The sequence below is a fragment of the Lontra canadensis genome, unplaced genomic scaffold (assembly GCF_010015895.1).
Source record: "Lontra canadensis isolate GAN:19392208 unplaced genomic scaffold, GSC_riverotter_1.0 scaffold6, whole genome shotgun sequence".
In the NCBI taxonomy this organism is placed as follows: domain Eukaryota; kingdom Metazoa; phylum Chordata; class Mammalia; order Carnivora; family Mustelidae; genus Lontra; species Lontra canadensis.
In genome coordinates this window covers 15,849,857-15,875,533 of record NW_022631000.1, presented here as the reverse complement: position 1 = coordinate 15,875,533, position 25,677 = coordinate 15,849,857, and the positions used below count along the sequence as shown (strand labels likewise).

The 25,677-nt window shown below is 37.2% G+C and overlaps 1 protein-coding gene across 3 annotated transcripts in view; it reads left to right on the top strand.

Annotated features, from left to right (window-relative positions):
- The window catches only part of LSAMP (limbic system associated membrane protein), a 650,629-nt gene that overhangs the window by 409,112 nt on the left and 215,840 nt on the right, over window positions 1-25,677 (top strand). For all 3 annotated transcript variants that reach the window (XM_032852273.1, XM_032852274.1, XM_032852275.1), the window contains exon 3: window positions 16,424-16,549. In XM_032852273.1, the coding sequence (XP_032708164.1) occupies window positions 16,424-16,549 (126 nt within the window). The remainder of the gene's footprint in view (window positions 1-16,423; window positions 16,550-25,677) is intronic.

Below are 25,677 nucleotides of genomic sequence, written 5' to 3'. Positions count from 1 at the left end.
TTTTATTGGCCCACACCCAGCTTTATGGTTTCAAATTAACCACAGCAGGTTGGAAAATGTAGAGAAGCCCAGATACTTGGTGAGCATTAATAGGCCCCTCCACCACCTCCAAGGTATTACCAGACAATGATTGGCGAGTACCATTCGGGAGTGCTTTGAACACTACGCACCCAGGAACACCCGCATCCATCCCTCCAGGAGGTGGGTACGCTGAAGGTTGGACTTCCTATGATGCCCTTATGGCGTGCAAACACCACCAGTGTCAGACATGTCTGGGCAGGCAGCTCGTACAGAAGCCAAGGATTAAATGCTAATGTGTTTGTCTTTTAGTTTTGCATTATGATATGGAGAATGCGTGGCATTTCAAATATTTTAATAAGGAATGTTAAATAGGAAAGGAAAATCTGCACCGGGACATAGGTATGTCCATGTAAAGTAGGTCTTCATTTCGCCACTGCCTTTTCCTTCCTTTGACTTAATTGATACCATTTTAACGAAGCAGTTTGAAGTTCCCTTCATTCCAGTAGAAGTGAAATGTTCCTGTTACCCTCATTAGGATCTATAAACTAAGGTGTAGTTTGAGTTGAACCGTTTAGCGTCTGATTGAATGAGAAAGAAAGGTTATAAAGTTTTTAATGTGTGAATGCCAGATTCAGGTGTCAGAAATAGAGTATATAACCGTTACACCCGTGAATGTCCTAGTCCCTAACGATGCTGTTAACTACCAGCATAGCAGATTTCTGTTTGGCTGATAATTTTTCTTTTTTACAGTGTTTTAAGACACTTCTAAAAACATTTGTAATAATTTACTCTACTTTGTAATTAGATTTAGTGATTAGAATCTTGCTCACTTACATAGCTGTTTTCCTTTAAATGAATGGCACCAGCTGGCTTATAGCTGAAACCTGATCTGACTCTCAAAACTAGCAGAGGGGCCGGCATAAGGCAGAGCCTGACGTGTTCTGGAGTTTCACGGAAAGTTAACAGAGGGAGATGTTTAAAGTTCTTTTATATATTCCTTACTTTTTTTTATATTTCTAACAACATGTATATATATACATACATACATACATACATACATACATATATATGTATATGATATGCATATGTGAAATATATTGGAAATTTTCTTTTAAACGTAAACTTTAGCTACTCTGGGCATACATTCAACTTACCAGGACATGGAAAGTGGCCGGCATTACCTTCTCTCACACAGCTTCTAATCACTAGAGGAAAGAAGCTAAAAATTTGCAGTTTGGACTTAAGCTGCTTGGGCTACTTAACCATCAAGAGAAATGTGATGGCTGTATAATTAGTGGAAGAAAGCATTATCAAAAGGCTAAGAGAGAAGAGAGATCACACATGGCTCTGAGTATTGTTTCCATGTAATTTTACACACAACATTAAAGATTCAGTTAAGTTATTCATTCCCTCCTTTTACTGTTAGTGAGAAGCCACGTCCCCAGGCGCTGTGTTTTCAGGCCTGTGTGACAGGTCTGAGTGAGTCTGACTCACAGAAGTCAGAGCTCCTCCATGGCCAGTCTCCCAGGTTCAAATCATTTGCCAAGTGAAGCTAAGTGAGTTGCCCAACCCAGAGGGAAGACAGAGTAATAGAGAGTGCACTTGCCCTTTCCCCATGGATTAAGAAAAAGGAGCACTGTGGACTGAGAATCAAGAATACTTCTGGTGACCAGCAGGCCTGGGTCTCAATCCATCTGGAGCTGTTTGGAACCAATAAAAATCCAAGAATCCCACTCATGGCTACAGCAGGAGTCTCTCCCCTGGGTGCCCTCTGGCTTCAGCTGCCTTCAGGCAGTTGACTGGTGGTGGATGACAGGACTGAGCAGACCAGTGGGCATCCAATCACGCAACCACTGTGACCCCCACATACTAATTTCTGCTCCACAGCCTGCCTCTTGTGCTTGCGAAGGACATAGGTGAAGAACAGGCTATGAGTGCTACTGACTTTCCCCTCCAGTGCTCACATTTTCCACAGAGTCTATACAAAACTCGAATGAATTTCCAATGTTTTCTGGCCTAGGCCCTGTGGATAAGCAGCTAGCCCTGCTGGCCCCCTGGGGGCGCTACAAAATTCCCGCTGATGCCGAGCCGGACCCCTCGCTGACATGCGGCTGATTCACACATGTTCTCAGTCTTGTGTACATTATTTTGTCCCCCAGACTTGCCCTCTTTCCCCAGCACTTCTTCTTGATACGAACCCAGAGTTGAACTTGTAGTTTAAACCACGCCAGGTTGGCAGACGGGGACAGCGGACACATTGCGAGAGGGAGACAGACACAGTCCCAGAGGGCCCCACGGCCTCCGGAGTCCCTGGCCTGAGTGCTCCGGCCTCACAGCATGTTCCCTGGAGACTGCTCTTGGCCAGAATAGATCTGCTCTCCTAAACACAGGTGTTGTGCATGTTTATGTGTGAGACTGGGAGCCAGGTGGAGGATTTTCATAGCCAGTGTTTATTTCCTTAGGACACGGAAGTTTGAATAAGACATCATGGCAGGGTGCAGAAGCAAGAGAAGAGAAATCTTTGACATTTTCCTCAGTAACATGCCCAGGGCTCTGAACAAACAGTGGGGACCCGAGGCACCTCCATGTCTAACTTCACATTTAGCTCAAGATTAATGAGACTAGCCCCCTTCGGGATTCATTTGTGGAAGCAGGGACAGAACATTTCTTCTTTTCACCACCACCTGCCCCCTGTTGAGTTTTAAGGGGAGGGAGAATAAAGACAAACCCCAGTTTACATTGGCCAAACCGAGGGAGAGGAAATGTGATAAAGGCAGTAAGTAAGGCCTATGAGGATGTCTCTAGTTTCCACTGCAAAATTGTTCAAGCTTTTCAAATGACAGATAAGTATGTTATCAGCATTATTTTTAAGAATACCCCAAATCCAGAAAGCCAAATTCTCAACCATGTCATCTTAATTGAACAAAAACGTTGAACTGAATAATGTAGAGAAAACAGATTTAAGTAAACGAAACTTCCTGGGCCTCTACACCACCAGTGGCGTTTTCATCACTGTACTAAACACAAGTACCCACCTACCCAGATTTTCCTATCTCTAGTTGTGTGTTGGTGAACTTTGCAGCTCTTTAATTCAATCAACATGGTATCATCTCACATCTTAACAGTAGATATTTAGTCTAGAAATACCAAGTTCTTCCTAGATCTTCTCAACACAATCAGACGAGCTGGTTATGAACTTTGTACTTTTATTTTCTAGCTTCATGACCTTGGCCACGGGAATGAAACTCACTGAGCTTCAGTTATTCAGCCAATATATAGGTGAGAGATGGCAATAATAAAACTTGCCCAAGCCGTCACACTGCGATAGGGTATAGATCAAATAAGGCAAGATACCTAGCAGCATTTCATAAATTATATAATGTTATACTACCTCCAGGTATTGCTATTATTAATTATCTTTATTATTTTTATTATTTCTCCTTTCTGCTTAAGTCTTTTTTTCATTTTTTAATGTTCCTTTGTCCCTCTAACAGGGGCGAGGAAAGATAAAATGGAGATCTAACTCATATTCATCAACTCCAGGATTTGTTTCTTATATTTCCTTCCTCCCACAAATGCTGCATACCTACTTACCTCTATGGAATTTTCTAAGCCTACTTAGAATGACAGAAAGTGTGCTGTTTCTCCTTAGTTATATTTAACATTTGCAATAATTACTGTATTTTCTACCATTACATATAATTTTTGAAAAATTATAATTGGCATGAATGTATTAATTAATTCGCGGTGGTGACTCCGTTTAGAAGGAAATAATGTGAGTACTCCACATTCAGTTCATAATGGTTCATAGTAAGCTTTGCTCAAGGACAATGTAAAAAAAGAAATTCTAAAAACCTCCTGTCAATCCTATTCTTTGTCTAGATTTTCTATCTTCTGGGCCCTTGAGCAGAGGCAGGAAACAACTTTTATTATTTTCATTGTATTCAAGGCATGCTTTAGTTCACCCTGGTTGGTTTCTATTAGAATCTACCTCCTTCCCTACACACAAAGAACACTATATGCCTTAAGCAACTAAAAAAAATAGAATTTAGGATAGTAATATGGGCATGAAATGTTTAAGTTTAAGGGAGTCTTACAAGCACCATAGTGATTTCTACATATATCTGATTCCCAAAATGGAATGAAGAAACAAGATGAACAGAAAATCATTTAAAAAAATGTTAGAGTAAGTGTTCTTTTTATTTTTGTGGTAACCTTTTATTGGCACTGTTGTTAAAACCATAAAAAGTGGCTGATCTAAATCATAATTTTCATTGTTTTATCTTCTCCTCACCTCTGGCTATGCCTAGCACAGTGCCTATGCATGTTATAGGTTCTCAGTAAATTTTTATTATTTCTAAACGTAATAGATGTAAGATCAGTGTCTGAACCCTTTAAACTTCTGTTCTATTAACTTATTGTTTATTTCTCTCTGATTTAGAATTCTGTCCTTTTTTGGGGCTCCTGGCTCAGTCAGATGAGCATGCAACTCTTGATCCCAGGGTTGTGAGTTTGAAGCCCACATTGGGGGTAGAAATTACTAAAAAGTTTTAAAAATAAAAATCTTAAAATTCTGTCCTCTCTCTCTCTCTCTTTTTTTTAAAGAGTTTTATTTATTCATTTATTTGACACACAGAGAGATCACAGGTAGGCAGAGAAGCAGGCAGAGAGAGAGGGGGAAGCAGGCTCCCTGCTGAGCAGAGAGCCTGATGCGGGGCTCAATCCCAGGACCCTGAGATCATGACCTGAGCTGAAGACAGAGGCTTAACCCACTGAGCCACCCAGGCGCCCCTCTGTCCTCTCTTACTATAAGGACTTGTCTATAATATTCTCTTAATAACTAAAGAATTCATCCATGGGGTATAGGTAACATTTTCTAACTTTTTTTTTTTAAAGAAAACTAATGGAACACAGAAAAAATAAATTGTTTGGGCTACCCATAATGTATTTTGTAGCTTTTAGGATATGTCATGTTTTAGGGCTAAATCTTTACAGGCTTTTCATGGAACAAGGAGTAGGTTTTTAGTAAATGCCAGGAACACAGCCTGAATTTTCATATACTCTTAAGAATTATACTGAACAACCCCCTTAAACATAAAAAAAAATCAGTTTTGAGTGCAAAGAGAGAAAAGATGCACTTCCCTTTTCTCTGCTAAAGTCTGTAGGTACCATTTCTGGGCCCTTGGAATTCACCCAGTTGCTATTTGCTACCTACCCTAGGTAGCCTGATATTTTTGAGTTTCCCTCTGCTCATTACCCCCACTTCTGCCAGATAGCAAAACCATCTGCTGCTTTAGATGGTATGTAAAGACTATTCCGTAAGTACCAGAAATGATACAGCTATTTTGTCTAGGTAAAGGGAAGATAGCAGATATATTCCTCCCATCTATTGATCAAATCAGCTTCTAGATGTTTTCCCAGATTGGCAAAAACAAATAACTAAACAGCTGCAATAAAGGTCTGGGAATAGGAGACTTTGTAGAAGCTGCTGACTTACTGAGTAACTGCAGCCTCAGTGAACAGAGTCAGGATAGTTCCATTTGCTCTTATTTAGCAAGGCAATGACCCATACATGAGAACAGCCATTTGACATCCCACAGAGTATACATATTGCTGAAGCAGCAATAACGGATGCCCTTAGCTGGTCATGAATGCAAATGCTGGTGCCTGAAAAATCTGTCCCCTTTCTAAACCAGCCCACATGCTTAGATGCCAGGGTAATTCTGAACATTTAATAAGTACAGAAAAATTCCAATTGAATGTACTTTCTTTGTAGGTAGACGGGGGGCCTCAGTCAGATGCAGATATCCATGCCACACATGTATCCCGAAGTACACATCCGCCATGGTGTGGAGTAGAAGGGAGCTCAGAGCATTTCTTTGTACCATGGCTACTGTGTTTGAGTCATTGAGAACAGTGTGACCCAAATTAACCCTCCTTTGTGATGTTGGCTATTGTCTGAAAAAGTCTGTAGGGACTGTTCTAATGTTAAGTCTGACTATCTGAGATGGTGCCAGAAACCCATAGGGCCACTTGAGAATGTGATAATGTAAGGTTCAAAGGCCAAAGAGGATGTCTTACCCAGCTTTCACCTTTGGACAGCACAGTAAAATGCCAGCTGCAGCTCAGAGGACTATGTTAAGTGAGGCTTCAAGCACTAACCCAGTTACATATATAATTCAGAAATTGCTCCTTTCTGATTACAAAAGGATGGCTTTTTCTTGACTGTACGTTGCTTCAATATGTCATTTTCAGAGCTCCCTCGCTCCTGTTTCTCTGACGGTACCACATTACCACTCATATGGCACTTGGCTTTGTTTTATATACACGTTTTATCTTTTCCCCTAAATTGTTAGCAGATTATCTCTAGTTTCCTTAAGTTACTTGGTTCATCATCTAATGCATGCCTAAGTGCAGCATTTGTAATCACTCCTGGCAAAGAAATTTGAGTAACTGATATGTATAATGAGTTTCTTCTACTTTCAGATTCATCTGACACTCGAAGAATCTATAGTTTTCATATTTTCCCTACCCACCCATGAAATTGGTGTTTAGAAGGAATCATGTTCCTGGAGCGCGCTCCTTTTCACATACCTACTTCAGAGGCGGATGTTTCTGGCTTTATAAATGGATTCTTTTAAGAGTGAGAACTAATAGTAGCAGAAAAGAAATGATCATTGCTGGTTGTTTTATTCGAGTTTATTCAGAGTTAGGGCTGCAGAGACTGAAATTATAGTCACAAAGCACCTGGAAGCCTCTTTTGCCTATGAGGACAACAAATGAAGGACCTCCCTTTACTGAGTCTTACATTCCAAATTATGTAATGGTGATCACATTTCATTTGCAGAACTTTTCCTTGGGAACCCAACAGTTAAACTTCTAAAACTTATTTCATTTATGATTGTACATTCCTGCATCTTTGTGTCACTTTTTAATATTGGTATAAGATGTCTAGACGTTGACTAAAGGGCTAAACATATTGGCATAGTGCTGTCCATTAGTAGAACTGGATACATATCTCTGGGGTGATTTTTTGTTAATGCCAACATTAACGATTAATTATGAATTATAGTAATTATCTAAACCTTCTGACAATAGTGGTGTCTACAAAAATATCACTGGAATGCCATTAGCCATAGAAATGCATGAACTATTTTATGTTATTTTAGGAAGAGTTAAGCCAACAGTGCTTTATTAGCTAGTTTTAACATGTAATAAATAATAGCTACACTTAGAGAACCCCTTCCAGTTTACATGAATTATTTTATTTGGTCCTAATAGAAATCCTGTAATATTATTATTAACTTTGCATATACTTTCAATTACCAGATGAGGAAACTAAGTCTCAGGGAAATTTAAACAATTTGTCCCTAATTTGTCCATCTATTCATTCAAGCTTTGTTAAACACCTACACTGTAACCTGATGAGGACAATTCAAAAGCAAATATCCGAGAATATGTGGTTGTCTTGTGAGCCAGTGTCAAGGTAGGATCAATATTCCCAGCTCTCAAACTAGTATACTGCGCTATATTCTCCAGTCCTATCATCCAGTCCTATCATCCATTCCAGAAACTATTACACCATGCAGCAAAGCATGCTTCATTGGCATTTTCAGAAGCAAAATGCTATATTAGATGGATGTTTGATGTTTCATAAGATGGCAGTATGTGTTATATTGTATATTTTTGTTCTTCATGTTGAATTCTTGGATCATGCTTATTTAACCCAAGGGCTGCCTGAAAACATCCTGTAGATTTCTAAACCCAACTCTTATACAGACATGCCATAATTTTCCAGTCTGTTACATGTGCAAAAGCTAGGGTTTAAGTTTGTCTAGCCACACCAAAGAGAGGTGAGAAACAGGAGGTGACAGTGTTGTGGTTTTAAGGGCCCCTCACTACCACACACCTAGTAATACTGGCATCTTGCCCAAACTTTGAATAAATGATAACTAATGAGACCAATTTATTAATAATTTGTGTGATTAGGAATAACATTTTGAGTTGAGTACAAGCTATAGCTGCTAATTATTTGAGGTTAGAGAAGTGAGCCAACTAACCACTTTTCTCCCTTACTCTGGAACTGATTTATTGTCCTTCTGCTGGCTGGTCAGTTGAAGACTACAGATAAAGGTATTTAAACATTCTCAGCTAGAATTAGATGGTCTTGCAGACCTAGGATTATTTTTAAAGCAATGTGTGCTGACAGATAAGAACCAATGCTAGACATGCAGCTAAGTTGGTTTTGTGGAAACCCAAAAGAATACCTAAGCATAGATGACAATTTACCTTAATGAAAAGGTTCCTCTTCAATTTTTTCCCTTATTATGACTACTTCCCAATTTGTACCAATTAGGATTCTTTGGTTTAAGCAACAGAAATTGACTGGCTAATTTGATGTAAAAAGAAGGCAATTCTTTGGAAGAATATGGAATAGCTCAAAGAATCAAAGGAAAAGCAGAAAATATTGCCTTCAAAGTACAGAGGCCGTGCATCCTTAGGGAGGCAAGTTGCAGACACTAGTGAAAAATAATAGTCCTTTCAGGTGGCTGTCCTTTCATGATAGTATTAGCTAACTACCGTGACTGAACAAAGCACTCCAAAATTCAGGGGCATAAAACAATAGTTATTTTTTATTTCTCACAAGTGTGTAAGTCAGCAGATCCAGCCTTGTCTTCATTACAGGTGGCTCTGTTCTCTGCATTGTCAGATTTACCAAATAAAAATACAGGATGCCCAGTTAAATTTGTAGTTTCCATAACAAATAATTTTTAGTATAGGTATGTCTCATGCAATGTTTAGAACATGCTATACTAAAAAAAGTATTTGTTGTTTATCTAAAATTCATATTTGACATGTTTGGCAATCCTATTTGCCATCTTCTATCCTCCTTCTCTTGGGACCAATAGGCTCAGCTGGTCATATTCTTCTCATGCAAATGGCAGAGGCACAAGACCAAGTGAGTCCAATTGTGCCAACACTTCTCAAGACTCTGCTTGTATTTCCTATGCTTATATTCTTGGCCAAAACAAGTAACATGGTCCAGGGATGGAAAAGCATGAACCACCCACTGAAGGAGGGCATGGGCATGGCAAAAGGTGTGGCTACAGGAAAGAGTGGAGAATTGGGGCCATTAACGCAGACTGCCACCGGTTGAATCAATTTTGACCTCTCTTGAGTCATTCCCTATAAAAACCAGGTTCCAGGGAGGGAAAACCCAAGTAGCCCATCTTGGGTCACTCTCCTAATCCTTGACCAAGGGAGAATAGGTCACTTGATTGATGGACCCATCAAACCAGTGGGTAAGAGGCATTGTCCCCAAAGGAAAACCAGGGTTGTCTTTCCAGACAGAAGATAGCATAGATTTGGGCAGGTAAAATAATATATGCCCACTCCATTTTTGTCCCTGACATTGCCTGCATTTCCATTTTTGGTCAAACATAAGAGATGTTAGCCTTATACAAAAGAGAAGGAAGGCGTAGGAACCTAGAGAACTGTAAAAGTATGTGCAGACAGGTCTAGGTTCCCACAGGCCAGGGTAGCCCCTACAGGTCTGGTGGAGAGAGTGGGTAAAGGAATTAAAAGAGGGGCACCTGGGTGGCTCAGTGGGTTAAAGCCTCTGTCTTCTGCTCAGGTCATGATCCCAGGGTCCTGGGATCGAGCCCTGCATTGGGCTCTCTGCTCATCAGGGAGCCTGCTTCCCTTCCTCTCTCTCTGCCTGCCTCTCTGCCTACTTGTGATCTCTATCTGTCAAATAAATAAATAAAATCTTAAAAAAAATAAATTGAATTTGCACTGCATGGACAAAATGTATATTCTTTAACACAGAATTTATGTGAGTTTCAATGAAAGAATATCACCTACTTAGTAGTTCAGATTTAAAAATCACAACTACTAGGTGTGGCATATTCATTTTGGTTTGTTTCCCCCACCCCACAGTGGGAACCTTAAGAATTCTGTTGAATAATGAATTTTACTAGTGTTCTGAAAAAGGGGTATCTACATTATATTTTTCATTCACCATTTTTAGGAAGTGTTCATCTAATAAGCAATTGATTTTGGGACTAGCAACACATAGTAATAGTGTGGTATCCAAAAGATTAATGACATATTTTGAAGTGTTTTGATACAATTACTTGGAAAGGGAAGTAAGGTTTCTATTTATATATTTCCCAGAAATACTGCTCTGGCCAGGTTGGTAGAGCTATGTACGGTAATTCTGAACACCAAAATAATGTATACATCTTATATAATTTAACCAGTCCTACTGGGGAAATTGACTAAAACATTATGAGGTTAAAAAAACCTATTTGTTGCCATAAATAAATGCCAGATGATTTAAAGAGTGCAACTTAAAAAAAAAAAAAAGCATTGAAAAAAAAAGAAGAAATAGTCATAAGTATTTAACTGATTTTATGTTAGAAAAGTATCTTTTATGCACAAAAGCAATGGAAGAAATTATTTTAAAAGTCAACAAAAAAATTGAAAACTTTGGGGCACCTGGGTGGCTTGGTGGTTAAATTGTCTGCCTTTGGCTCAGGTCATGATCCCAGCATCCTGGGATCCAGGCCCACATCGGGCTCCCTGCTCAGCGGGAAGCCTGCTTCTCCCCTTCCCGCTTTCCCTGCTTGTATTCCCTCTCTCACTGTCTCTCTCTTTCTCTCTGTCAAATAAATAAATAAAATCTTTAAAAAGAATTTAAAACTTCTACATAATAAAAATGGTGATAAAATTAAGAAGTTAGGAACAAATTGGGGAAATTGCAAATAATGTGACAACAAAAGGTCAATTCCCTAAGGTTTAAGAAGCTCTCATTAATCAGTAAGAAAAACAAAATAATCCAGCCAAATTGGAGAGATCGCTAAAACTGAATAGGTTATAAACATCAAATAAATGGCATTACATTTAGGAAAATATAATAAGGCACACTAATATCCCCTGAATAAAAATTATTAGGCAATACTCCAGAAGAAAAGAAAATATCCAGAATATGTGACGATCCATGAGCATAAATCAGGATTACAGTGGTTTTGATAAATAAACAATTTATGTTTACTAATGCAAATAAGATTATCTTATTTAAAGTATTTCCTATAGTCATCCTTACTGAGAATTAAAATAGAGCAAAAACCCTATTTGGAACCACTATTGCAAAAGTGAATATGATCTAGAGGAGGAATTAAGTTTGGGAGATCTGTAAACCTTAAGTTTTGATACTAGCTTTATAATTACTTAGCTGTGTGATTTCTACCCATTTTGGCCCTATGTCCACATCTGTAAAATGGCAATAATGAAAATACTTTTTACTTCCCAGAATCTTTATAAAGATTTCACGAGGTAATAGAATAAAAACCTTGCATTGCCCCTTTCATGTTATATTACCAGTGACAGTGTAAATGTAGACTGCATGAACTGCTGTGGGAAACTAGGAATCATTAAACCATTAAACTAAAAAAAGGTTATATTTATTTATATACATACATACAAGTATGTACGAATGACTCCTTGTAGAAAAAAAAAAAGTCAAACTCTGAAAGTGTCTATAATTCAGGAAGTTGAACACGAAGTTTATCTTTCTTCCTATGTTCCTAATCTACACAAATATCTCTCGGTCCATGGTTAGGTTTTTTTAATAATTATTAAGAGCTAAAAAAATTGGGAGTGAACAAGATGGTTAGAGGGGTAGCTAAAGAAATATTGACAAAAGCTGTATTTTACAGGTTTCAAAATAAAAGTTTGCTCCTTTCTGACAAAAACTCAATGGGACAACTTCCTTGAACTCAGAAGATTTGAGGCAGGGGAGTAGGGGTGGTGGCTGATTTTCATTGATTTCTTCTTTCAAGCATTCTGTGAGCAACCCACCTGTTCCAAGTGCTATGGTCTGTAAGATTCATTGGTCAAGGATACAAACCATAAGAGACTCAATCTCAGGAAATAAACTGAGGGTTGCTGGGGAAGGGGGGGATAGGGTACCTGGGTTATGGACATTGGGGAGAATATGTGCTGGTGAGTGCTGTGAATTGTGTAAGACTGATGATTCACAGACCTACACCCAAGAAGCAAATAATACATTATATGTTAATTTAAAAAAAAAAAAGATAACAAAGGCCCTCTCATCTGCCTTCTTCCATTTAGTGACAAGCACAAGTAAGTAATCTAGCAATGACCACTCAAGGCTGTGGTGAAGAAATAGAGGGCTCATTGTGGGAAGACAGGAGGGATGCTTCACCCAATCTGAGTCAGGAATGAGGTCAGGGTGGGGTTAGGGATGAGGGTGGTAAATGACAGGATAATCTTCCTGGAAAAAGTGAGAAAACAGCCGGACAAGCTGAAACCTAAAGGGAGAAAAGGGCTGACCACATGAAGGGTTGGAAAAAGAATATTCCATGTAGAAAAAATTGTGTGTTAAATACCTGGGAGTAAACAAGCATGGTATCTTTCAGGAACCAAATGTTGTTTGATCTGACTAGATGATACAATAAAAAGGGATAGGACATATGACTAAAAATGTAACCAGGGGCCAATCATGAATGGTGTATTAATTCATATTGAGAAGTTTGAATTTTTTCTTGAGGGCAGTGAAATTAATCAGGGAATATTATACTAATGTTTGCAATTTAGGGAGAAAAAAACTTCTTATTGTAGTGTGATGAATGAATGACAGTGAGCCTGAGGAAAATAAGGCTAGAAGGCAAAGAAATTCATTGTATTGCACTTGCAGAATTCAGACCAAAAAAAGAAATGCTTATGGCTGATGGGAGTAGGATTTGGGAATAATGAATGAATCTGAGAGAGATTTAAAAGGCATAAACCCCAGAGTTTGGGAACCTTTTTACATAGGAGAAGTAAAGGAGAGAGAGAGCAGTCAAGGAAGATAACTTTCCTCTTTTACCTGGGCAACTGTTTGCATGATGATGCCATTCCCTGAGATAGTGAACAAGACTACAAGTGTTCTGTGGGAAGGAAGATGATGATTTCTGTTCTGAGTATGTTGAATCTTGAGTATCTGTGAGGTATCTGACAAAAATGTAGAAGAGTCGATTGGAAAATAGGGGTAAAAGTCATGAAAAAAATCTGGGCTGCAGATACTGATTTGGGAGTTATCAATAATATAACCTTAACTTATAAAGCTAGAGAATAGATGAGGTCATTCACAGTGAATTATGAAGGAAGAGGACAGTGATCAACGTTTCAGAAATATAGATATTTAAGGAATAGGTCAAAGTAAGTCTAAAAGTTAAACTGGGAAAGCTGGCCAGAGGGGTAAGACAAAATAAACAGTCAAATTTGGCATCTTAGAAACCAAGAAAAGAAAGGACTAGAAGAAGGAAGACGTAGTCAACAGAGTCAAATACTTCAGAGGAAAATTAGATAATAACAAAATTGCTCACAGGACCTAGAAACAATATGGTTCAAATTGATGAGCTTCCTGAAAGCAGTTTCTTGGGAGGTTAAGGAGAGATCCAGATTGCACCAAAGGCTGAAGTGTGAATGGAAGATGTGACTTGGAACAATTCCTTCAAGAAATTTAGAAACAAAGAGTTTGAAAGTAAGAGGATAACATGGAAGTTAGGGAAGGATTTATTTCTAGAACAAATGACTGCATCAGATATAAATGTTGTAGGAATAAACTCGTACAAAGTATAAGGATGTAGAAGATAGACAATGGAATGAAAATATTGACCCAGAGGAGGGTGAAATATAATGTCTCCATGAGTAAATTTCTGACTGTTGAACACAAACACTGAATCTCTAGTATCTGAGATCCAGGACCTAGGTATATTGTCCTTAATTAAAAGAAACAATATGGTTTCACATGGAGTGTATAGCCTTGCATTCAGTTATTCTGTTTTATTCTTAATTTTATCATCACCTGTGTATGTAACACTGAACAAGTGGTTCAACTTGCATGACACACAAAAGGAAAGTCCTTAGATATATATTCCTTTTATAAAAAGAGGTAATTATGAGTAAATTTTATCATACATAATAATTCATTGGGAACTTGAACACCAGAGATCCTTTCTGTTTTGCAAATTTGCATATTTTCATATTAGAAATACAAAGTCTCCCCCTCTACACATTTTTTTAAGTCCAAACACATCTGTATTTCTCCTTTGTATTCTGTGGCCTGTCTTGCAATTCAGAATTAACTACAAACTGAGTAATACGAGCTCTTAAAATTATTACATAGTTTCCTGTTGCAGATTTTAGATTATTAAGGAAGATGCCTAAGATGTCTAAATCTTATTCTTGAACACGACCATAGATTCTTAGTTCATTGTAGTTTTTTGGAGATGTTCAGAACACTGGCTTATTTAGCTAGGAATTAAAAATGATGAATATTAAACAACAAAACAACTGGACATTCAGGAGCCCTGAATTCTAAGCCCAGCCATATTTCATGATGGGATTGCCCTTGACAAGCCATTATTTCTCTGTGTGCCTCATCTTCTTCCTTAAAAAATGGGTATAACTTTTTAGGTCCTCAGTGTAAAAGCCTGGGAGGGTATATTGCAAGTCAGTGTGTGAAAATGAGAAAAAGACCCATAACCCCAGTAGATAAAAGGGAACTAGAAACCCTATAGATAGATACCGCTAAATAACAGGAATCATCCACATTCCATTTCTGCCATTGGGTTTGATTTAGAATTACTGGTTTCTACCCACAAGCTCTGTAAGATGTCATTGTAAGAGAAATGTTACTGTCAAGAGTCCTTCTCTCACTTCTTCCTCCACTTTGACCTGGTCAGTTGCCCAAGTACCATCCGTGTCTCCTAACGGAGATCTTCAGGGATCACATGGTTGTCAGACAGCTGTCTCTACAGGCAAAAAAATGTTCCCATGTTACTTGTCACTACAGGGCAGAAAGAATGAGAAAAAAAAAAAAAAAGTCTTTTATTATTGAACTCCTTTATGCTGTCTTGTTCACCTCTCTCCCCCTGATACATACTTGCTCAGGAACAGCTTAAGCAACTAAGATTTAAAACCAAAACAAAAGAAAAAAAGGAAAATCACAGTCAAACCATAAACTCTGCTATTTGTAATCAGTGCATAACCTCTGTGATGAAATTTGTGAGTAATTCACTTTCCACTTAAGCCTACCAATATGAGACCTAATGTTGCCACCCTGAACACTAATGAAGGAAGGCAGGCGGCGGTATAGCTAGCCCTCAGGGACTCATTTCTCACACCACCACAAAGTAATTTCCATCATTTTCAGCCATCTGGTATCCTGGATTGTGAAGATGAAGTTTCATTCAAGTATTGCTGAAGAGTGTGGGCCCCGGAGTCTCCTTGGATTTGAATCTCTTTTCTGCCTCTCACGTAGCTTTATCTATACCTCGGATTCCCACCTGTAAATAAATCCTCATAGGATACCATTTCTTTGTAATAAGGAGTTACTGATATAATACTTATAAAGTACTCTACATAGGACCTTACATATAGTAAGTGTCTAAAGTTAGCCCTTATTAAATTGTTAATAATAGTGGCAGTAAAGGGCACCCAGGTGGCTCAGTAGGTTAAGGGACCAACTCTTGGTTTTGGCTCAGATCATGACCTCAGGGTCATAAGATTGAGCCCCACAGGGGGCTTCCTCCTCAGTGGAAAGTCTGCTTGAGATTCTCTCTGCTCCTCCCTCTCCCCCTCTTTCTGTCCCTTTCCCTGTTCGTGCTCTCACTCCCTCTCTCTCAAATAAATAAATAAATAAATATTTTTTAAAATAATAGTAGTGGTTAAAGCATTAGGAGTAATATTATTTTTGTAATGTCTGTGACATAGGCCTTATTAATTCAGTTTTTAGGCTCTAAATTGTGTCATCCAATCTGTCACATAGTACGGTGATATTTAGAGACTTTCTATTAGGATTCCCTGATGGTTGCCTTATGTGGCTAGATTATTAGTAAACAAGTATTACCACATCTTAAGAACACAAATATGCAACTCATACTAAATAACAGTGTTGTTGTTTTTTTTTTTCCCTGACATTTGGAGAAAACATTGGACAATATTCATTTTATATACATAGGAAAATAAATATAAATGCCATGTAGTGATAAGAAAAATTTATTAATATGTATAAATGTGCATGCTCTCTAATATCCAGATAAGGTCTGTTCTAATGAGAAAAGAGCTAAGACACTTTCATTATATTCCTCTGTGAACTTCTACACTACCTGGTCTTATTGGAGAGATTGTCCTTATAGTAAGACCCATGCTTTTCATCTGCCAAGTCTGTAAGGGTGTCTTAAAGCAGCCTGGCTTCTTAACACAAAACTTCAAATGGTTTAAGTCATAAAAGCATTTAGCTCAGATTTGCTATTTCCAATGGCATGGACCAATGCTGGAAAGCTGGTTTTACGGGCATGGCTACATGTTCCATTTGCTTTTGTCTTTACAGTTCCACCAAAGATCTCCAACATCTCTTCGGATGTCACTGTGAATGAGGGCAGCAATGTAACCCTGGTCTGCATGGCCAATGGCCGTCCTGAACCTGTGATCACCTGGAGACACCTTACGCCAACTGGTAAGCAACCATCTACTCTTCAAAATACTACATATCATTTAGGATATCCTCATGCTTCTGAGATTCCATTGGATCAGAAAGACAAGCATGTATTTGGTTATTAAAACACTAATACAACTGCAACTTAAGACTTACTTTGGTCCTCCCTGGTCTTTGCCAATGTGTTCATCTTATAAAATGCACAACCATTTCTTACTTCATTTTCAATAGAACATCACCTCCAGGCGACAAATATAGAAGAGTTAAATGCATTAAATGACCTAGTATTATGTCTAAAATCTATGACAGTTTTGTGCTTGAGCAAATCTTGGGGCAATATGTTAAATGAATTAAATTTACCTAGCTCTTTGTGTTTGTTTGTTTGTTTTGCTTTGCTTTTTAACTATAGTTTCCTAATATGTCACACCTTGTGAAGAAACTTTCAGGAATAATGCAAAATTGTTAGTGACTTCTAATGTCTTGTCCTTGGCATCTGGCTCTGTTGGGGGGGTGGGGCATCAGGCATGGACTAAGCTGCATGAGCTCATGTTGGGTCCTTAACTATTGATGCAGATTCAGTAAAAGTCAGAAAAACTTTTTCCAGAAAGGTCTTCTGCATCCTGCCCTCTCCCTTCTCAGCACTGTCACCATAACTGAATTCTCAGGCCCTGATGCTTTTTGAACTTCACTTAAATATTCTATCAAATTACTTGGGCCAATTTCCTACATACTCACCTGCTCTACAGATTACATTTTCTTATATGCAACACCATGCTTTTACAAATGACACAATCTTTGTAGAAAATGGCCTGCTATTTATTTGATTTCTCAGAAAGAGGGGCTATGGATCAATTACTCTTATAAAATGTAATTTATTTTGGTAGATAGCCCTCAATTTTTAATTGATTTATATCTAATATTATCTTAAAATTATATAGTATTTAGAGATTTGGTTAACACCATATTGTCAATTTGGAATGAACACCATACAAAATTGTTGTGCAAAGTGAGACATACATGGAAGCTATCCTGGGGTATTTCTAAAAAGCCAGGGTAGTGTTTTCTTAAAGCATCTTTAAAATCTGTATTTCATGGTTGAGAATAGGGGCCTTCAGGTCATGCTAGCTCTCAAATTAATTGTTCAGTTGATTTTGGACCAGCCTATGGAATGGTCTCTCATTTTGGCCACTACTCTTATTAAAGCATTCTACTTTCTTAAGAGAGTGTCACTCAGAACCCATCCTAATTGTTAATTCATGCAACTTGTCATTTATTGACAGTATATAAAAGCAATAAATGAGGAACTTATTTAGAAGATTAACCTCAAATTCATTTCCTCTCAGAGCCATTTTATACTTCACATGGAAAAAAATGCATATGGAAGGCTGTCTGAAGTGGACTCTCTGGATATCACACACCTTTCCCATGGGTTAAATTAAACATCCAGCACACATTCTGCCTGGATGGAATTATATTATCCCCCAATCCCATACCACCTATTCCTTTCCAGTGTAGGATCGTTTTTACTGAATGACTATTTGGTATAAAAGCTATGGGCCCATATTTAAAGATGTTATAAAAATATCTTTTAAAATCATTTCATTTACTATAATGTTTTGAGAGATTATTAATTTTATTCCAGTTTCCTTTTGAAAATGCCCTTTGAGGAAATTCCCCTTTGTTTTCAATATTTCTAGTGCCCTTTTTTACTCAGTGGTTTGTTTTTTATGCATAAACTCAGTGAATTTTTACAAATGATTATGAGTCCATGGAATTGACTATTACTAACCTTAGAGCCAAATTTATTGCCCATTTATAAAAGAATATAGGAAATCATTTATAAAGCACATGTTAATAAAATGGATTTTAAACAAAACCTGGGATTTTATGGCATCAAATTCATAAAGAGACTATGCTCTTGCTTTCCTCTTGTTTTCTTACCATTATTTTTTATATTGTCTCACCTTTTCTAATTAATTTAAACATCTATATAAATATATCATAACCTCTTATTTCTTTTTGTGGAGCAAGTGGAGAGAGAAGAAGGGAAGAAGGGAGAAAGATAGATTATATTCAACTTATAAATAAGGAATGAATTAAATTAATAAAAAGACTTTCTCTTGGTATACTCACCAATACTATTAACTATTAAGCAGTTGGGTTTTTAAAAATTTTTATTATTATTTTTTTTATTTTCAGGGGAAAATGTTATTCATGACCTGAACCCAAAGATACATGCTTTTTATCCTTTGGGTTCAGAAAAATAATGAGATAGAATCAGAGTTTCAAGAGTTTTCCAGGCTGGACTCTGGAAGAGTACATCTTCACAGCTAACTCTAGTAAACTCTTTAATAATAGTGAATATCTGATTTGAATCCTGACTAACCTGGTATCCATGGTGTTTTGAAGTCAGCAATAGACCATATCTTCCAGAATAAAGGTAACATTTACATACATTCAGAGAATGTTGGACACTTCAAAATCAACTTGAAAAATCAGTGTACTCAGAGGGATTTCCAATAGTAAGGCCAGGGTTCTGCAAACTACAGTGTGTGGGCCAAATCCTGCTTGTCCCACTTTTGTACTGCATATAAGCTAAAAGTGATTTCTAAATGACTGTGTGGTTGGAAAATATCAAAAGAAGAATTTCATTTTTTGACATGCAAAAAATTTAACATTCATATTTGAGGGTCCGTAAATAAAGTTTTATTGAAACATAAATATACTTATTTTTGTGTTGTCTATGGGTGCTTTTGTTCTAAAACAGGAGAGTTTAGTAGTTAAAATGAAGATGTCTTGGCTCACAAGGCCTAAAATATTTTGTATCTGGCCCCTTAAAAAAGTTTGCAGACCGTTGCTCAAGACTATGGCTTGGGGCACAAGCAAGGATTTTCTGCACTCACCTATGACCCCATGAGGCTCTGAGGATAGTGTCCCTTAAGTTCCTAAATACATCTCAAGGGAAATAACTTTATTCTTCTATCTTCCTTTATCTAGGCCCTCACTGTAGGTCAAATTCTATTCTGTCACATGCAAAACTAGCTCCATGCTGCATTCACAAACTCAAGGGCAAACTCCAATTTCCCCTCCAAATGTTATTAATTCCCAGGCCCACTCTTTCATCTCTTTCACATCTGACCTAAATAACCACCTGATCATAATCACATTCCTGGTAACAGGAAAGAAAATTTGCCTTTACTGTTCTATAAGGGAAACTAGGTTTATCGTGGGGGTTTTGAGGTTTTTTTTTTTTTTTTTGGTTTTACGTGGGTTTTTTCCCTTCTTTTCCAAATTTGGAAACAGGCAGTGATCCTTTTCAGTCTATAACATGAAACCTTTCTTGGAGGCACTCAAGGAAGAGACTCTGCTCCCGTGTGACAGCAGAACTGCCTGCAAACCATGGCCATGTGAGCAAAAATATCCAGCGAGCTTTGTTCAATTATTAATTGTACCTTCAACAGTATAGAGTGTGACTGCCTTGCCGAGGAAATGTACCTGTAATTAGCTCGACCCCACAGGGGCACTGAGCCATGAAAGGGGGAAGATTCTATGCAGGGTTCACACATACCTGATTACCTGTCATTTGATAACACAAGGGGGAGAAAAGAAAGAGGGTGCAAGGTGTATTTTTATGAGAAGAAGAATATTTATTATCTCTTGATTTAGTTTTTTTTTAAATTTGGTTGTTTCTCTTTATTTCAACAATTGAGATTTATTTTTCAAATATACTCCAAGAGTTTTTAAGGAGGGAAGTTTTAAGAATGGTAAATCTTTTCGTATGTACATACACCTGATTTAGAATGAGGAAAAGAGGTTGGTGAATTCCATGGTTTCTTTTCTTATATTTCTGATTTCTTAATTTTTCTCTTCTCTCCGGTTATTCTGCATAATCAAAATGATATGTCACGTATGTCGTTGTTAAATGTGACCTATTTTCTCCCTTAATTAAGTTAGACTTTCATAATCCTGTAACTCCCAGAGGGCAATTGCACCGTAACATGTATTTTCTATGGAGTGTTTGATCTCCCTTCTGTGAGCAATGCTGTTCCCATCTTCATTTAACTTTGTTTCTCCATCTTTCTTTTCACATTCCAGAGGAAGTCCCTTTCTCAATTGTGCCTCACGTGGTATCAGGATTGCCCAGGGTTACAGAAGGAGTTTCTATGCATTTCATTTCTACAAAGGTTTTTTGCATCGTCAGTAGCTTTCTATAACCGAAAATCTCAGGCACAGTGAGGACTTAGCCCTGTAGGCTGAGAACAACTTAGGAGGTACTGTAAAATTCTCTTGTCCAGAGAAAAAGCTAGATTTGACATCAATATGGAATATAAAAATATCGCTTGAGAAATATTTTGTGTTTTAATAGGGTAGGTGGGAAAACATTGTTCTGGAAGGAGCTAAGAGGACTGCAGGGTGTTTGGAATCCCATTTCTCGTTGGATGTTGGGTTTTAATCATTTGGTCGGAGTTTCCCTTTCAGTTCTTTTCCAAATTTGAATCCTTGCCTGATGATACTCTTGAATTCCATGAATGCTCTAGCCCTTTCTGTTTTTCTTCTAATATTATAGACTAACCAATCATTAATATATATAGCGTAGACTCTATCCTCACCAGTTCGGGAAAAATATATAATGTTAAATGAAACTCATTTCTTTAAGTTGATTTCCAGAGGTATGTGTTGCAAGTAACTAATATCAGCTCTTTTTAGTTAGAATGTTAGAATTAGTATGACTTTGTATTTCACACAGAGAACATATGATCTGCAGTTCAAGCTTGAGGATATTCTTTCTCTAGGGTTTTCTTGTATGGACATTCCAGAAGGTTCTTTGAGTTAATCTTTGTCATATATAGATGTGGAAGACTCAAACTGGTGACTTCACAAGTAAAGGCTCTTGACCATATAGTAATAATTTAAGTGAGAATAATGATTCAACCTTTTATGTTGATTGCTTTCATTTGTTTTTTGCATCTGAGAAAAATTCCATTTTCCCTTTACAAAAATCAGAAAAATAAATAAAAAATCTTGCTCTATTTTCTTTTCAATATCTTACTTGTATATTATTTTTAAAAATATGTTATTCACCAATACAAAATAATATTCAGATTAATCTTTATCTCCATCTCACAATTTGTTCTTTTGGCCAAAAAAAAAAATATATTCATAAAAGCTCCCTTTGTTAAAGAACAAAATGAAAAGAAAGATAGACATGGTCCCTGCATGAATGGAGTTTATAGTTCAACAAGAAAGCAGAGCATTGAACTAATAATCGCACGAATAACCACTTAATTAGATTTATACAGCATAAAGAAAAATTATAGCATTCAATAAGACCATAAAACAGGGCCATATAGCAAAATCCGCAAGGCCAGCAAAGCTCCCCTGAGGGGAGCTTATGCTGAGACCTTAAGGATGAATATGACCAGGCCAAGAAAAGAAGAGAGTGAAAAGTATCCTAGGCAAAGAAGAGAGCATATATAATGATACATTTAAGAATACAGGCAAGCATCTTTGTGTGAAACCATGATGTTAGTGATTTTTTTTAATATACTTTACTCTTTAAACACATATTATTATTTCTTTTTACTTTTTAAAATACTCCTGTTTTCCCTTTCAAAGAGTGGAAAAATAAAGAGAAATCTTGCTATATTTTCTTTTTAGTGCCTTACTTGTGGATTGGTTTTAAATATACAAAATAGCATATACTAGTGTATATACCATAATACATACTGGGATACGTACATGTTCCCAGTGTGGCAGGCATATAGGCAGTTCTTTATGTGTGTGGATATCTTAAATTTAGGTCAGAAACGTATTCTTTTCCCATACAGGTCATTCCATAATAGCTTAATCAAGTAAATACAAATTCCCTTCCAGTAGCCTTATTATTAAAACAATTGGGTAATTTAGAAAATGAACATGATAAAATTTAACCACATGATCATTGGTCTCCAAACCTTAAAATCCTGGAGAGACTCCCAATAAGTGACACCAGCAAACTTTGAGCCACGGAAAGCCTCCACAGCTAGATGTGCTGGCCATTCACATAATGTTGGACAAATGCTTTCCTGCCACCTCAGCACCCCACTCTTATCCTATCCAGATTTGTCATCAGATGGCCAGAGTACTCATCCTGAGGAGAAATGAGCCACCTAAGATGTGTCCTTGGGGGACTAGCTTGGACTTGGGTGCTCTAGGACATTTTGGAAGCTTAGGTCAAGAAGGGACAATATGGCTTAATTATAAACTTTGCACATGAATTACGAGTTCACATCTCCTACAATCTCACCACTTCAAATATTTGTTGCCATTATTCCAAATAGTCTGTGTTTTATAATTTAATAGATATAAAAATAGAATTTGTCAAAAGTTATCATGAGAATTAAGGTAAAGTTCTTAATACATATTGTGTCAGATAGTATTGATACTATTTTTATTTATTTTAATTAATTATTAGTTATCCATATATCACCTTTATACAGTGATAACTTGGAGGGACACTGATAATTTAATTGAAAACAACCTAATGTTGTCTTTATCCATCCCAACACAACAACCAGGGAGATTTTTAAAAATGCTCTCTCATCAAAACAAGTCTTAATATTTTATGTCTCATATTGTCTTACATTATATTTGCATCAATATACCCATTTAAGGCATTCCTTTCTTCAAAAGTGCATGACAACATCTTATTAGGGCAAGATTTTCTAACATGCTTTATCAATGTGTTCATTCCTCTATGGGAAAGTTTCTCGGAGTCTGGCTGTATAACAGCGATTACCTTATTTACTGTAGCTATGTATAATCTATAAATTGGTATTCTAGGTGACGATTATGCCAAAACAACAACAACAACAAAAAAAAAAGTTCGGCAGTGTTTGGGAGAAATCCATTGAACAGGAACAGAGAGGCTGCATCATAAAAACAAAAAGAAAATGGTAAATTATAGAGCTTTTTCAGAGAAGCATATTAAAAAGATCAAAGTAATCATAGAATTTTTGAAAGGGGCAGATATTAGTACAGTGAAATTCATCAAGACAAGTGCAGGTGGATTTACCCGGAGCCAAACAAACTGCTATGGAAGAGGAGACAATAGGACTCACATTGCGTTTGATAAGGTTTACTTACACAAGAGAAAGTCAGGGTAGGGTGTATAGTTTTGTGGACCACCCACAATTAACTTTGGAATCTCGACTGTGGATATCAGCTAGGGGCTATCTTATGATCCCTCAGGAGATGTCAGAGTAAGACTGATTTAGATCCTTGCTAAGAGGGGCAATTCTGGGCCCCTGAATCAAAGCATTTACCCAAGGTGGTCAGAAGCAAAGCGGTTAGAGGACAAGTTCCAAGAGATTGTGAACAGAGCAGATACAAATTGTCTAAGCCAGAAACTTGAGAGTGATCCTAGCCTCTTTTGCTTTCTTTTCCCCAGCAAAAATTCATCTGACACATTGTCTTGATTCTGCATCTTCATGGGCCATCAATCTCTTCCACTTCCCCATTGTCACAGTGTAGCTACACCAACATTTTCTCACCTATACTTCAGTTCTCCAGTTGAACCCCTTGCTACTAGATATTTCCCCCTCCTACAAAAACACTATTTCTTAGAATAAAATTGGTCAAACCCTGACTGATTTCCTAATTTTCCAATGCTTTGGGATAAAGTTCAAACTACTTAACATGGCCTTAAAGCCCTTCATTCAACTTCTTCTCCTATGTATAAAGCCCTAACACTCTGCTTAATGCATTAAGTAAATTATACTACTTTTTCAAGAATATGCCTTGTTCACACATCCTGGTCTTTTGTCCTAAAACATGATTTTCATCTCATCTATATCATCATTTTGCCAGCACAACTTCTTTCAAGATCTTCAAAATGACACTTTCTCCAAGAAGCCATATAATAGAACTAACAAAATTACATTTTAATTATGTATAATCTCTAGATTGTAAGATCTGTAAAAATGCAGAAACTATGTCCAACTCATACGGATATTCTCAGAACATTGTATTCAGCCAATTAGTCAATCAATTAATTGAGTTATTTAGGTAAGGACTTTTTAAAAATAGTATTATTGAGAACTCACAGCATGAAGTGTAAACTAAGTACACTTAATAAGTGATTAAAGCATGAATGAATGGAAAAGGAACTTCAAAGAATACAACAGAATTATAGAACTAAAGCTATCTAATAGTTTTATTAATTTCTTAGTGAGAAGGTTTTAGAAATTTCAAGAAAGTTCTCTGTCTAAGCCCTATTCCCATCCTTTCTCCCCATGTTGCCTTGATGTTCGGATCTGGTTCTAAATCTTGTTATTCACTAGGCTCCATAGAATGCTCTGAAATCTTCACATTTTTGTATCAGATCTTCAAATAGTCTCTATATCACTCAATTATTATTAGCAATTGTTCATTTCCTTCTAAACAGTTATCACAGAGCAATTGTCTTAAACATTTGTTTACTTTCTTACTATTTTCCTCATGAAATCAGACCCCTGCATATCCTTAGTTCTCATTATAGTGCCTGGCACAGTAAATACTCAATAAATACTTATTGAATGAATTAGCGAATTATTTATTCCAGACAAAAGTCAGACTCTGTGTTAGAAACTGCCTACAGTTTAGGGCACCTGGGTGGCTCTGTTGGTTGAGCGACTGCTTTCAGCTCAGGTCATGATCCTGGAGTCCCGGGATCGAGTCCCGCATCGGGCTCCCAGCTCCACGGGGAGTCTGCTTCTCTCTCTGACCTTCTCCTCGCTCATACTCTCTCTCACTGTCTCTCTCTCAAATAAATAAATAAAGTATTTAAAAAAAAAAAAAGAAACTGCCTACAGTTTAGACTTTAAGAACAGAATGTGTGTGTGTGTGTGTGTGTGTGTATACATATATATACACACATTATATATACATAATGAACCAGTCCTTATTATATATTATATATTATAGATATGGATACAGATATAGATATAGATAACTAGTGCTATAACGGGGGCTGGGAGTTTGGTGACAGGAGTTCAGGTCTACCCTGGTTTTCACAGCATGGAATAGTAAAGAATAGGTCAAGTCAACCTGAAAAAGGATCCTCCACAGCAGGGCTATAAGTTTTATAAAACCCCCTATGATTCACTGTTATAAACTATCTATTACAGGAG